The sequence below is a fragment of the Geospiza fortis genome, unplaced genomic scaffold (genome assembly GCF_000277835.1).
Source record: "Geospiza fortis unplaced genomic scaffold, GeoFor_1.0 scaffold41, whole genome shotgun sequence".
In the NCBI taxonomy this organism is placed as follows: domain Eukaryota; kingdom Metazoa; phylum Chordata; class Aves; order Passeriformes; family Thraupidae; genus Geospiza; species Geospiza fortis.
In genome coordinates, this window is record NW_005054299.1 from 15,377,576 (window position 1) to 15,392,729 (window position 15,154).

Consider the following 15,154-nt stretch of genomic DNA (forward strand, 5'->3'; position numbering starts at 1 on the left):
CACTCAAACAAACTATCCAGCTGTGTAGAGGAATCTTCCTTTTCACTCAGTAGGAAAGTCCCCTTAGACACCTCTCTCCTACAACAGAATCCCACACTGGCATCATCTGCTTCTTTCTATCCTTTAAGATCCCGCAGTCACTGTGAGAAGCCACTGTGTTACCATCTAAAAAACAGGAACCCATAGGATTGTCCTTCCTCCCTTCTGTCTGTCCATCCCCAGGAGATCTCCCTGTCTGAGATCCTTGGCAGGAGCAAAGAGACAAACTGAAAACCTCAGTCATGTTGCCCTCACCTATCTGCTATTTGTCCTTTTTGAGCAAAACTGCATTCTAAGAACTTCTAGGTCATCCTGGTCTCTTATTAAGAACTCTGTATAACACTTTCTATGTGTCCTGATTTTTTTTTTTACCCATAAGTGAAAGCAAGGGCCCATTTAGAAGTGTACAAATGTATCTGATGTGTGTTACTGTGTTGTGTGGAGTAGGTGAGCTGACAGTGAGACAGACCTGTCACAACTGATTTTGCCAAGGCCAGCATTTAGTTAAGCAGCAATGTTGTTTAACTTACTAGGTTTTTATTCATAACACTCATAGTGAAATTTCCTAAAAAAGCAACTCAATGTATGTTTTTTTGAATCCTAACCTAAGTACTTGTCCTTTTTTAAGGCATTTCTACAGTGGGAGCCTCAACAATCCAGGAGGAAAATGCTCTTAATACAGATACAGATTTTGTGCAGGCTGAAAGTGCTGTTGAAACAAAGGAAAGCTTTCATCCAAAAGACCAAAAGCAAACATTGCAGTCTCTTTTCTCTTTGCTCCGTGAAGAGGTTGAGCAGATGGATTCAAAGATACTGCCCCTGTGTCTCCATCAGGTACTTTCTATGATTTTGGGGTGCTGCACCAAATTTTATTTTTATTTGAGACCTTTGTTCATTAGGAAAATATGTGTAAATGCAATTTATACCGATACTCATATCTAGACAGGATACTTTGATGCATAACAGATGGTCAAGGCAAATATCTCTTCTATGATCTTCTAATATTTCTTAAATAATAAATTGCCTTATTAATAATCTGTAGTTAAAGGAAACTCTTAAGGATGGGTTTCTAACTTCCCAAATGGTGAAATTCATTTGGCAGGAAGATTTAGCAAAAACACTCTTTAATCTACCTTGAATAAAGTTTGTAAGACACTGGAATAATTACAGAACAGCAGCTACCTAAACAAAAATTTAAGTCTGGAATGGTTTTTACGTCTGCAGATATATTTCTAGCATAAATTTTGTGCATGAATATTAAGATTCAAGATTTTCTTCCTGTATACCTTTATATTAGCACAGTTGCCACACCTGCAAGACCAAAGGGAAAACTGTGGTTTGAAAAGCAATCTTTCTTACTAACTGGCCAGTGTGTTGGTTTTTTTTTCTGGAGGTTATGATGCAGAACAAATATGTGGATAGAACTTGATGCAGCATTAATGTGCAGTTGTTGTTTAGTTGTGTCAGACTAACAGAAGACTAGAAGACCTTTTGCTTGGCAATGATGTCTAATATGGACCATATTATACCTGTCTGGTTTGACTTAGCTGCATTGTCTTTATTTTGGAAGACATTTTGAATTTCTAAACTGCAATGACATTCCTGCGTTCATCTTCTTCGATACAAAAAAAAAACCTTTAGGATTGCACATTATAGATAATCTACATTTGACATAGGATTTTAAATTATTTTTCCTCATCCATACTTGAGCAAAGATATTTGATACTGTTCTTTAACTTATGGGAAGCTTAGCTTTAGGGTTGACAATTTGCTTTTAGCCTCATCGAATTTGATGTTTTTTCATGAGTCAGTACAAAGGTCATTTTTGGAAAACAAGATAGGGCAAAAACTTAAAATGCTTTACAAACATGAGGGGAATCAATTGCTCATGATGGAGGTGAAATCTGTTGCTTTTTAGATGAGGAAGACAAACCCTAAGGGCAAGAACCTTTTGAAAGTCATGCAGGATCTGTGACAGAACTGAGAACACAATCTGCATATTCAGATTGAAATATGTATTCAAACACTATCTCTTTTTTCCTAAAAATTCTCAAGCATTTTGAATGGATTGTTTGAAAGAAAGCTGAAGGAGCTTACAAGGCTCCTAACCTGTTTTTTTAATAGAGGATGGGAGGGGGGAGGATTTTAAGTTTAACATTCCTGTAAAGTGAGTCTGTTGAGAAATTTTTCCCTTTCTAGTGAATTAACCTGTCATCTTTAGACTTTTTTTTTTCAGATTTCTAATACAGCCTGGCCGTAACATTAAACCAAGTCTATCAAATACTCATCTACAACATTATTTTTCTGTTCTGTATGACAAAATTTAGTGTAAAATTAAGAGCTGTGTCAGATGTTCTGGAGTATTAACAGTCCATGGTGTTTGTGTTGAATATTTAAAGACTATTGGATAATAGGGGTTGTTATGAGAGTCAACTTCTGATTAAAATAGGATGTAATTTTTTTTCCTGTCTTGAATGGGATTAATTTGATTTGTTTAGGACTTGTTTCAGAATCTAAGAGGTATTTTTATATAAAACATGGGTAGAGCTTTGACAGCTCCAGAAATTCTTAGGAAGCTATTGTGGACAGCAGACAAAATATGCAGATAAAGAACATTAAAAGTCACTCACCCATTCTCTTTTGAAGATACTGGACTCAGAATGGTCTAGTGGTTAGCAGTAAGGCTGAGAGCCAGGAAATACAATTTGTAACCTAGACTCCTCTATCAAGTTGCTGTCTTTTTTGAGCAATCATCTTCAGACTTCTACAAAAGTGCTTATTTAAGCCCTCCACATCATGACTACTTAAATCAATCCCAAAGATCTTGAGACTGAATTTTTGAGTGCTCCCACAGAAGTCATTGGGGAATCATCTATGAGGTGCCTCAACCTGAATGTTCTGGTACCAGCATACCTGCAGTCCTGGACACATTTTGCAAGCTCTGCCCTTGCCTCACCATGCATGGCACATAGGAAGGCTGCCCAAATTTTCTGTCCCCAAGGAGTGATTAATTGCCGCTTATAAAGGTCACTGGTAGTGTAGAGCTCTGTGGAATACTTCTGAGGTTTATATTTTTTGTATTTCATCACATTTACAGACAAAGATGTCAGTATTCCTCAGCTTTTTAGGAAAGCCTGCACAGTTTTGTAACATGCACAAATAAGTTATTGTTGCAATTATCAAATATTTTTTGTTTACAGGAGGACAAAAGACTGTTCTTTTCTCATCGGTCAGGAAACCTCTATTTGTGTTTTAAACCATTGCAATGTAATGCTCAGGAGAGCACAGCGATGATCTTAATTTGATCAAACATGAGGAAACATTGGTCAGGCACAGAATTCAAACTTTTGAACTGGTATCAGTAAAAATAGTACTTTTATTGTAGGTCATTTTAAAGCTTTCTATTAAGATAAGTAAAAATGTTTCTGAAATAATTTTTATAGTTGTAGGAACATAAAACCCTACTAATGTTTTTTGGTTTTGTGGAATTCTGTAAATTACACAAAATCAAATCTGTTTTATGTGAGAGGACTTAATATTTCTGTGGTCTTTGATACTCTTTTAAAGCCTTTTTCCTAGGGTAGGAATACATGTATTTTGTCAGAACATTCATATATTACCCAAACTAAATAACAGCCTGCAAACTAGATGTTTAAATTTATGATAAAAAGTTTATATTACATCCTTGCCACTGTCATGAGAATTACAGATTTTTTTTTTTTACTTTTGCAGATAGCTGAGACCTATTTTCAAGAGGAAGAATGTATCCTTTTACTTGCAGAAATTGTTGCGCGGTATTAATATAATGTGGTATGATAAAACATAAAAGTCCAATGCTTTGTTGTTAACTCGCATCTTGTGGGTCAGGGTTAGAAAGAAGTGGACAACCATAATTCACCCATGAGTGATTACACGTTATGGTAGCAAATCCTCCTTAATCAAACAACTGGAGTGTGAGTTAAGGGATAGATTCACTTCCAACAGCTGTACTGATGCAATCATTAGTAGCTGGACATAAGCATGGAATAAGAAAACATTTTCAAAGGACTTTTGTTTTTATAAGATAACTTCTATTTTAAATATTAGTAACTGGGAAAATGTCCATTTTAGAGGTAGGGTATGTATTATATCAAATAGGGTACTTACAGTAATGATAAAATTGTCACAACAGTTGATTAGAATATGCAGTAAAGATGTCTAGATTGGAATAAAAATACCAAGCACCTGGAGCTGAGATAAGCAACCTGCAAAGCATAGCAAAATGGTGTTTGACAAATGCTAATCAGTCAAAATCATATCAAGGTAGTTTGAAAAATTGTTGTAGGAAAATATGGGTAATTGCTTCTGGGAACAGTTTAATAGTCCAGTTTATTTTGATTTGTTCCTAGATAATGCAAGTAAGTTTGGTAAAAAAATTGTAATAGTTGAACTGCTGATAATCATTCTGATATATTTCAGTAATTGTATGAAAGAATAATAATATTAAACCTCAGAGTTAAGTTGGAATTTTAGAAAAGGTGGACTGGGATTTCCTCTTTGCTTCAAAGAGAAAGTGATCAGATTATAAAAAGAAGATGCAGTAGTAAGCCCTTAAGGTATATGTGATTCACTAAGATGCATCATAAATTATAGAATTTGTGCATACAGATTATTTCTTCATTATGTGATTTGTACAAACAAAATTCAGCAATAGGCAATTGTTTAGCAGGCTAAGTAAGAAGGCATACAAAACCTAGACAAATTATGTTAGCCTGTAGATAAAATGAGAGAGCTAACAGTTGCAATGTTATAAAAGCAACATATAAAATAAAATATCCATCACAGTTTTAGAGGACTGTATTTTTGTTTTGGTTCTCCTAATTCAAAAGTGTCCATCATAAAATGTCAATTGCACAGCACAAATTAAAGGCATGGAAAAATTCTGTAGTAAATTATGATGCAGCGGGGGATACAGTAAATTTAAAATATAAATGGCATGGTAGAAACAGTTCCTCTTTCATTGGAGTTGCTTTAATTGAAAGGCATTCTATTTAAAGCTGATCAAAGGAAATATTTTTTAATGCAATGTGCACCTGATGTGTGGAATTCAACACCACTATATAATACATATTTATGAAGGATATCTCTGCTGTACCTCCAGCCATCAGTTTCCTGAGGTTAATAAAGAACTTACTTGATCATGTTGCACTGTATTAATTATCCATGACAGACATTTTAATTCATCCAGTGTGGAATCTCATATTAAAAATAATTCAGGGTTTGTTGCTGTGATCCTCTAAGGCTCTCTCTGTGATCTGTAATTCTGTTTCTAATAACAGATTTCCTGAAGACAGGGAATATTCTTTCCATTAATATTGTTGTTCATAAGCCATGCTATTGCATGAGGCTAACCAGAATAGCAACTACTGGTTGTGTTTTTGTAATAATTACTCCAGTGTTTTAATTAGCATGAATAATGGAAAGTGGGTTTTCTGTATTGCTAAGAACCTCATTCACTTCTGTCCTTATTGTATTGTAGAATTACATTTCAAATAGCTGGTAAAACAGCCTCAAGCCCCACAACTAACAACTCAGGCTTAGTGGAGCTAGCATTATCCTGGCTGTTGTAAAATATGTGACTTCATTATACTTTTGTGAATATATTGATAACCCTAAGCATGGGGAAAGAGCTCTTCATATGGAAGAATAGTGAGCAGAATCTTCAGGAAAATAAAAGGTAAACTCAGCAGTCCAACAGTGTTGTATAATGGTTGAAAAGGGGGGTAGGTATTTTTCAAAAGTTGAAGTTTTAATACTGTCTCCAGCTCGTCAGAGAAAGGAGTCATCTTTTCAGTTAGTCATGGTTATTGGCATGTATTTTTATTTCTTGTGAGATGTTTTGGTTGTCGTTTCCCAGAGATTTCATTTTTTGGTAAAGTTATCAGCATAATAACGCTTCAGTCATTTCTTTTCAAGAAAAATCTTCTGTTGTGCTTCAGGCACATGGGAAGAGGTAGCTGCTGAAAAGAATAGTGTGGGAACTCCCTTCGGATGTGCGGAGCCTCCCGAGAGCACGTTGAGAGCCGAGACCCCATCGGGGGGTTGGGAGATCTTGGCATGATGCCCGGAACACTTGGTGGCTGGACTTTGATCCTGCAAATGAATTGCCAGCTTGGTATGAGAGTTGGAAGGTCACACGGGTTTAAAGGGTGTATTTACAGGGTGCACACAGGGTGAAAATATAAGTTTTAATATTTTTGGTATAAGGGTAATGGGGACAAGATGGAGGAAACAGGGCGTGTCTCATCCTTCTTCTTTCTTCTTCTTGTTCTCCGTCTTCTGCTGTGATGTTGGCACTTGGGGATTGGTTTAGAGTAGAAATGCACTGTCTAACATAGGTGATAGGTATTGGAAAATAAAGGTAAATATGATGTGCGTAGTTTGTAGTATAAGAGACAATGCTACCTCGGGGGCGGTCGGAGAGTGTTGTGGCTGCCTTGCTGAACAGACCTCTGCTCGGCAGGGAGAAAATTTTATAGATAAGAAATAATAAACAATCCAAAGATCGAACTCTTTATTCATAGCCTGCGTCCGTTCCAGGACCACCCAACTCATCTCGGGACAGAGACCAGACAGCCGGACCCGAGAAATAGGATTTTAATTTTTGAATGTTTCTCAATTTATTTTACTTCTGCTTGCTCTTTTCATGTCTACTATTTTTTCTTGCACAGAAATCAGGATGCTAGCCATTATTCATTTTGATTCACTTATTTCGAATTTCAAGTGTGTAATTACTTCCCTTTCAAACATGATGCCAGTTATAAGTAAGTCACACCATGTCCACATATGTGTGCATTTGCCTTTAACCTCCCATTCAGATGAGAAGGCCATTAAGTTCATTCAGCTTGAACGACTTTATCATGAGCAGCTGCTTGCAAATCTTTCTTCCATACAGGAACAGTGGGGTGAGTACCAGCTAAACTAATATGGCAGAAGAAGGACTTGAGTTTCTGTTTCTAAATAATACATTTCCAGGATAAAAAGTTACATAGCAAAAGCAGCATTTATATCAGAATTTCTCTGAGCTTGTTACAAGAAGACTATTCCTGCTTTGGAATGTTTTGCCCACATTTAATTATAGATGTGGAAATAGTTTGTAATTCTTTAGTTTGTTAATCAAGATTTTGATCCACAGTTGTTTCAAGCTCATTTTTGGGTTAGGATTGGTGAGTGTGATGTGATGTGATGAAAATAAAGTGTCTTCTGAAAGGATAGGATGGTGTTCTACATAGTCTGAAACGAGACTATAGAACATCCACAGAAAAGTTGTCAATATTCCTCCATTAATTAGTTTCACCTATTTGTGTTATGTTAAGCTACTTTTATAGTATCTTGAGTAAAAATGATTTTGATTTAATGTAGAAAGAAAATGGAAGACAGCAGTTCCCAGTCCAGTTACAGCACTGAGGAATTCAGATAAAGAGCTGAGTGGCCAAGAACTGGAGAAGCTTACTAGAGTTTGCTCTTCACATCAACAGTAAGTATAAGAAAGTATTATTACTCCTCAAATGAGTATGTTAATGCAAGTGTTGTCTCCTTGCCATTATGGGTGTTCTGAAATAATCAGCGTCAAAATAAAAGTTGCATCACTGACTTGAATTTGATTATAAAGTGGTGGTTCCTTCTGATATATAACTAAAATATTTTTGCCATCAGTTTCCACATTTTTTTAATATTGTTTGAGGAATGCATGAAGACTAAGTCTGAACTCGTTTTAGCAAATCATCAGTTTTCCAGAACTGTAGTTTTGAGTTTTATTATTTCAATCAAAGGAAAAAACTGAATAATGTTAATTTAGGAAGTGAAAGACTGTAGAACTAATGATGGTATTCCTGCTTAATACTTATTGGTTTAATCATTGTTTCAAAATGCACGTGTCTAGCATCTCACACTTCAGCACCCATACCTACCCTATAGGATTTTATTCCCAAGTTTCCATGTTTTAGGACAATTCCTTAATGCTTAAAGTAGTTCTTGTTACCTTCTATCAATTTCATATCGGTTGCATTTACATGAAACAGTGATTCTGTACTTTCCTAGCATGACAGTGTTCTGAACAGTGAAATCTCAGTTGGTAATTCTTTGCCTGATCCATCATCCTCCTGAATCAGTGTATCACAGTACAAGAAACTTGTGCCCAGGGTGCTTTTCTGGGTAGTAACACATATGGGATTGTACCCGTCAGGTAGGAGGAGGAGATCTGTTCCTTCATGGATGAATGTCCTACTGTCCAGACATTGATTTTAATGCACAGATGGAAAAAATCATACAAGCTGCCACTGAAAAATGATCAGCCAACAGCAGTAAGGAAACCAACTACATTCAAAGGCTGTGACAGGCAAGATGCTCTCAATCAGATGGGGAGAGAGAACTTTCTCTAGTACTTTTGCATTGGCTTAGTCAATCTGGATATAACAAAAGCTCTGGATATAGCAAACTGCTCCTGTTGCTCATAAAGAGTATTGATTTGGCTATCAATTTTTTTTCTTCTGGGTGATGGTACCAAAGTTTGAAAACACCCCAGCTGATTGCCAGAATCCATGCAGAGATTTTTCAGGTGTACTCTGAATGCCTTTGGGAGGGAGGCCCTGGGAAGGCACTCCTGCATCCCCACAGGAAGAGGGGCAGGGTGGCACTGGAGCTGCAGGTTTGCAGCCACAGTGCTGCTGCTGCTGGAGGTTGCACCGAGCGCCTGCGGCTGCCCCAGCCCGCATCACCTGCACACGACCTGGGAGCCCACAGAGGGGCTGAGACTCAGGTCTGCTGGGATTTATGTGCTGCAACAAGCAGCACCTCCCTGTTGTCACCTGGGTTGTCACCTCGTTGAGAATAACTCTGCTTTCTCTTTCATTTCAGTTTTGAAATATCATTCCCTGTTCTGAGAAACCCTGCAGTTTGATAAAAATTAAGGCTTGTGTTCATATGCCATGATCAGTGCTCTGGATGTAATACTATTACTCTTTCAAACTCTCAAGGCAAAAGCCTATTTGCTTTTATTTTTTCATATAGGGGTTTTTTCCTAAGCTTTAAACTCATTTTACTTTTTAATTGAAATTACACTTTTTTAATGAATAGCATGCAGGTCTTGGAAAATGTGAGCATTCTGCTTTTTTAATTGAAAGTAATGTAAATTTTTCTCATACTCAAGTTTTACAGCTACATACTGGACATGTTTGCTCTTTAAAGATAGTTTTGAGTGTCCTTTATTTGAATTTTAAATGGTAAAAATTAAAAGGCAATGTAACTTTTTGAAGTTTTTGTTACAGAATAGGAACATCAGTACTCTTCCCGTCTCTCTCCAATTTTTTTTCAGTAGCTTTAAACAAAATGCTCCACATTTTGTCTTCTTTGCTGTATGAAAGACTGCAAGACAGATTGTGTGTGATAAATCACATTGTGCATGAATCTGTATCCAGCTGGCAAAGTCCACACTGACTGTGAGCAGCGTTGATTCACCTGTGAATCTGAATGGAGTCAGTGGGAGCTGCTGTACCTTACACAACCCAGAAGATGTCCCAGTCTGTGGAGAGGGAAATAGGTTTTTGGGGAGGGCATTTCATTCCTCCATCTCTTTTATAGTGATCCCTGTTTTAAATAGTAGTAGGTATCAAGTTCTTACATGATTTAAAGTTGGTAGAGTTTCTTCTGAGCATAACCTTTTACAGGAATGTACATTTCTTGATATGTTGCAGTAAATTTTCTTCTGACTGCTTGCTCAGTTAGCTGGAACAATGTTAGGGCTAATTGGTCTTCTGATGATATTCATGCAAGTACAGATCTGTGATTGAAAGTATGCTAGCAGGCTGACACTTTGAATAGAAGAAAAGTTCTGTGCTAATTTTAGAGCAGAGCAAAGGTTTCTAAGACTTCACTTACATTTATCATGAACAGTGTTGCTACTAGGTTATTTAATTTATTTTTTTTTCTTTATTGCTGCAGGCCACAGGCATCCAAAAATAAGGTAAGCAGCTGTTTATTGAATTCTGCTTTGTCAAAAATTGGTAATAAATATATATTAAATATTAGATAAAATCTTTCAAGTTTAGATGCTTTTTGAAGTTTGAATGTCTCAAAAAGCCACAGCATTCCTGTTTAATTCCAAAAATAACAGGTAATACTATCATATTTTACAGCTAGTAGCTGCAGAAAATACATGGGAAAGCAGTTGTTTACCTCAGTTAATGGAGTCCAGAACTTTAAAGGAAAGAGAAGCTACTGCTTTTAAATCAGGTATGTGTGTATGTATGTACATCTGCATACATTTGTTTTAAATATTACACTGTAATGGTATATTCCTATAAATAAAAATGCTATTTCATTTGAAGGTACAGCATTTGTTGGATCTCAACAGAGGCACAAATGGATGATTTTTTTTTTCTCAGCACAATGGATAAACAATGCAATTTTAATTGGTCATTGATATTCATAATTGTAAAGTAATTCTAGCCTCCATCAAAAAAAAGTCTTAAATGTGCATGCATTTCTATTAGCTTGTGTAAGCTACAAAATTGTATGAAACTAGAGAGAAGATGCATAATTTGTATGTATACAAATATATACTTGGTAGTCAACCTGATGACAGACATTCTGAGGTGTGGCAATGGAGTGTAGTTAACAATATTAGTAACTATTGTAAGTTACATGCAGTGTACTGATTTGGAGATGCATTTTTCTGAAGCAACACAGAAAATGATGAGGCCTTTGGGGGAGTATTGAAGAGAAAAACATTCTGTTAATTGTTATCAGTACATACTTTAATGTCATTTTCAGCCTCATTTTCCTTTTTCTGCCTTGGGGCAGGGGCCTTTTTGTTTGAGTAATTTGTTAGAATCTTTGGGTTCTTATGAAACATTTACAATTTAATGAATTGTTAAAATGGAGACAGAGTGGGAAAGAATATTGGTAGACAACCAGGCTGTGCTTTATCTCTCCTCTCTCTGAGCAAAAAGTTTCTGCTATTTTGCCACATTCCAGTATCCAAAATTGGCTTAAGCTAAGTACCTTCCCTCAAAACCAGCTAGAATTCTTCAGAAGATGAGAACTGGCCTAAGTGATCCTAGGATGTCCCTTTCGACCTAAACTATCCTACAAGTGTGTATCAGCCAGGATGTTCAGGAGAATCAGAAATTAATGAAAATACAGAGTCACAGTTCCCTACATGTGTGGATCCTCCTTACCTCCATGCTCTTTTATCATGACCCCTATACTGCCTTTTCTCCATTTCTATTCTTGTAGCCCAACTAAACGTAAAACATTAGAAACATGAAACAAACATGTTCTACAGCTCAGAAGGCAGATCAAAAGAATACAGGTGCTTTTTATTTTTGGATGGTTGAAAATTCCCATGAAAAAAAATAGTCAATTACAATTTTTCCTCTGATTTTATTCCAAGTGGGAACAAAAGCTTTCTGGAGAGCAGAATTTCTGAACATTTGAACATTCTGAATTCAGGAGCATTTTGTTTCAATGTTGAAATACTCTAGTACAGCATCTTGACGTAAGGTGAAAGGAATTGATAAAGCTATGTCATCCAATAAAAAGCAGTTCTACTGAGAAATTTTCAGCAGTACTAAGTACTTCCAACACAAAGATAGGAATATTTCCACCCTATCTCGAGTTTAAATGGTTGAGATTTGCAAAAGATGCTTTCCACAAGATTAGTGCTTTCTTGAGGAAGCAATGAATTCTCTCCCTGGCGAGTGTGAGCAGCTGCTGAGGCAGCATGTGGTCATTGGCTGCTGCTGCCCTTCAGTGTCAGTGCATCAGTAGCATGGGGATGAATGGGTTTGGTTGTACTCAGAAGGATTTGGGTAGGGAAGGCAGCAGTGTGAACCAGTACAGAAATTTGACAAAGGCGATTCATAGTCTGAAATATCGTCCAGGTAACAAGCTGTGCCTGAGTGATCTAGCTCAGGACTAGAAGCAATATGACCACTTGGGACTGGTCCTTGATTTTGCCTGAACCTCAGCAGAATACTTTATTAGAATAAACATACAGTTCCTAATACTTAACTTTTTCAGCATTAGCCCAAATGCATGGGGCCTTCTCACCGAAAACTTAGAGTGCTTGACTTCTGCTTTTTAGGTGTTTTTTCCTCTACCAAAAAAAAGGAAAATGAAATAAAAAATGAGAAGTAAACATGTAAAGTTTTACTTTTCTTATACATTTATCCACCAAACCACAGGAAGAACTACTTAACTCATTTAGATGCTTGTAGTAGAAGTCTGGCTTACAGTAAGACAGGAAAAGGAAACTCATGTGTTTTGAGAACTAACCTTCATATGGATCCATATATAATAAGAATTTATGTAGCAATTATCAATAAGAATATATGAAATGCATATAGAAATATCTATATTACATTGTAGAGATTGTTGCATTGCACTATAGTAGCATCTTTGAAGTAAAATCAAACTTGCTTGGTAATCTGAAGCAAAAATTACTCCACTGATCTGCTAAGGTATATGGGAACATAGTTTGAGTCTCTGTAGGCAGTTGATCCTAAGAATTCACAGTTCCTCTCTCCTGGGGCTACAGCAACTGACAAACAGCTTTATGAGAAGTCATCCAGTTAGGATTCCTGGGGCAGTACCTAATTAGATTTCTACCCTTCTGAGCAAGGGTTGTGAATGGTCTGTTCTATTACATTTTACTGTCTGGCAGATTTTCACTCTGAATCTACCAACAGAGAGAATTTGGCCCTTAATACTGTGTGTGTATATTAAAAGATGTGATTTGATACATCCTTTTCCCATGAATTTCTTCAGCTTCTGACTGAAAGCAGAAACTTAATAGCCTTTAGTGTTAACCAAAGATAAATTAATGTGTTTCATGAAAACCTTCCTGATGAAATACTGAATTTAACAAAACCCTTAGCATAAGTTTGCAGTGTGTACATATAGTTTAGACTCATGTGCAGGATGGAGAAAAAGTCTTTATACCCTGTTTTCTTTTAGGTTCTATGGGATTTGTTTTTATTTGGGAAGAAGGACAAAGATGGAGAAATTAATTCTCCATTGGTAGATTACTGTAGATCAGTACTCTGTCTGCTAGGCTGTCCTGGGTTAACAGGACAAAGTGGTGCCTACAGGTTCCTGTGATGAGCAAACCAAGTGTCAATTCTAATGCAATTCTGTCAGGGGGAAAAGAAGCCATTTTTTAAATTACTGTAGGTGCTTTTGTTGCTAAAAAATTTTCTGTAGACACTTTGTTGTACCTCTGTCAGTCAGGCAAAAATTAATGCCCCTGGTGGGTATGTCTTCAGTTAACTTAGTGTAGGCAAAGGCATCTTTTCTAATTAAGTCTTCAAGTGTTTGTATTCACTTGCCCTCAGTCTATAGTGGGCATGGGTTACCTGAAGTAGTTGTAAATATTGAACACTGCTGAAAACTTGATGTGAATGATCATTGCATCCCAGTTCTTGTACATCTGTGGTTAGATAACAGTGCTAGGATTATTTATTACTTCCTTAGGAACAGTGCCCTGAGCTCAAGGGACACCTTTCACAGCAAAGAATCTGATTTAATTTCCAATTCCATTTAATCTCTGTTGCAGTTGGGGCTGCCAACAAAGATGCCTATTGTAATGTGGATGTATCCACTAGGAAAAATTGACAGATGGTAACAAAATCTTGTACCAATAATTCAGGCTGTGTTTGAACTCATGACCTGTATGTGAAGGGCTCAGTATCCCATTACAAATCCCTTGAGCTATCTACTCATCTGTGTCTAATTTTTAAAAAGTCCCTGTCTCACACCTATTCTTTCAGTGTTTTACAGAAGTTAGGTTCCTTGTACCCTTTCTTTCTGTTAATGTCATTCTGATGTTTTTTCCACATTTTTATTTGCTTGGATATTCTCTTTTTCAAGTCTGTCTTTTCTGTGCTGGCTTGCATTTCATTATCCATTAAAAGGGGTAGAGTTTGCAATTTAATAAAATTGTTCAGTACAATGAATTAATGCAAACATTTCTTTTAATGAATGTGACTATTTTGTGTAACACGTTCAGGAAATTGCTCACATTTTAAGAGAGGTTTTAACAGGTGAGGAAGAATAAAATTGGCATGGAGAACTCAGTTAAGAAGGGCTTTGTTTGATATCTTTATTAATCTGTTCATAAGACCTTTCTGCTCTTCACTATGATGAAAAAATGCAAATAAGTGTTTTCTAAAGTTATTAATTTGTTGATTGAGGGTATTGCTGTTACTGCAACAGTAGTTCTACTATAACATAGTCTTAACATAGTTTCTATTAAAGTATGGAATAAAAGGCAGTTTCTGTCCTAGCTGGCTTACTTTGGTATTTTAATTCTTAACAGCCCCTTTCTTTCTAAGCCTAAAAACAGTTTTGGCTTCCTTGTAGCGATTAATACCTAATAATTTCATAGGTAATTTGGGCTAAGTATCTACTCCTTCATCAGCAGATCATGCCAGCAGTAGGTGAATTCACAAGCTATGTAGAACTCTTTGTGTGTCTCTGAAATTTCAGATAAGAAAAAATAATTTTCATATGTATTGTAAATAACAATACAGAAATAAGTTGCATCAAATTGCATTTTTCGTGTGCCAGCTTAGTGATCCAAAAAGCAGCATCTTTTTATGCTGTCCATTTATGGGAAATGTAATTTCTATTTAGTTTAGTGTTAACCAAAGGAGCTATTGATCTGCACATTTAAAATTTATTAAATTCGTATAATTGCAGCTTCTTTAAAGGAAATGCAGACATCTCTCTAGGTGATAGATACCCTGGCATCAAGGTACAGTTTTCTGTAATTAAGTGCATTTGTCTGAACTCCAGGCCTCCATGAGATGACTCATGTAAAATATCCATTAGAGGAAAAGTGACTGCTCAGAAAGATACTCACTTACATATTGGGAGTAGCTTTTTTCAGAAGGACACTGAATCATGTGCTTCACCTGCAAGAATGTGTGCAAATACTTTTTTTTTTTTCCCTGAACCAGGAGTCAGAGACTACTAACAAAAGTTATCCTGACTGGAGCATAAAATACCTGCCCTTTATGGGAGAGCGTTTTGAAGCATTAGGTTACAATGTTATCAAATCACAGTATACTCTTTC

The 15,154-nt window shown here is 36.4% G+C and overlaps 1 protein-coding gene across 2 annotated transcripts in view; it reads left to right on the forward strand.

The window, feature by feature from the left end:
* The window catches only part of CNST (consortin, connexin sorting protein), a 47,703-nt gene that overhangs the window by 18,210 nt on the left and 14,339 nt on the right, over positions 1 to 15,154 (forward strand). For both annotated transcript variants that reach the window (XM_005416236.3, XM_031060511.1), the window contains 6 exons: positions 668 to 873; positions 3,772 to 3,802; positions 6,897 to 6,983; positions 7,441 to 7,555; positions 10,018 to 10,039; positions 10,212 to 10,308. In XM_005416236.3, coding sequence (XP_005416293.1) covers positions 668 to 873; positions 3,772 to 3,802; positions 6,897 to 6,983; positions 7,441 to 7,555; positions 10,018 to 10,039; positions 10,212 to 10,308 — 558 coding nt within the window. The remainder of the gene's footprint in view (positions 1 to 667; positions 874 to 3,771; positions 3,803 to 6,896; positions 6,984 to 7,440; positions 7,556 to 10,017; positions 10,040 to 10,211; positions 10,309 to 15,154) is intronic.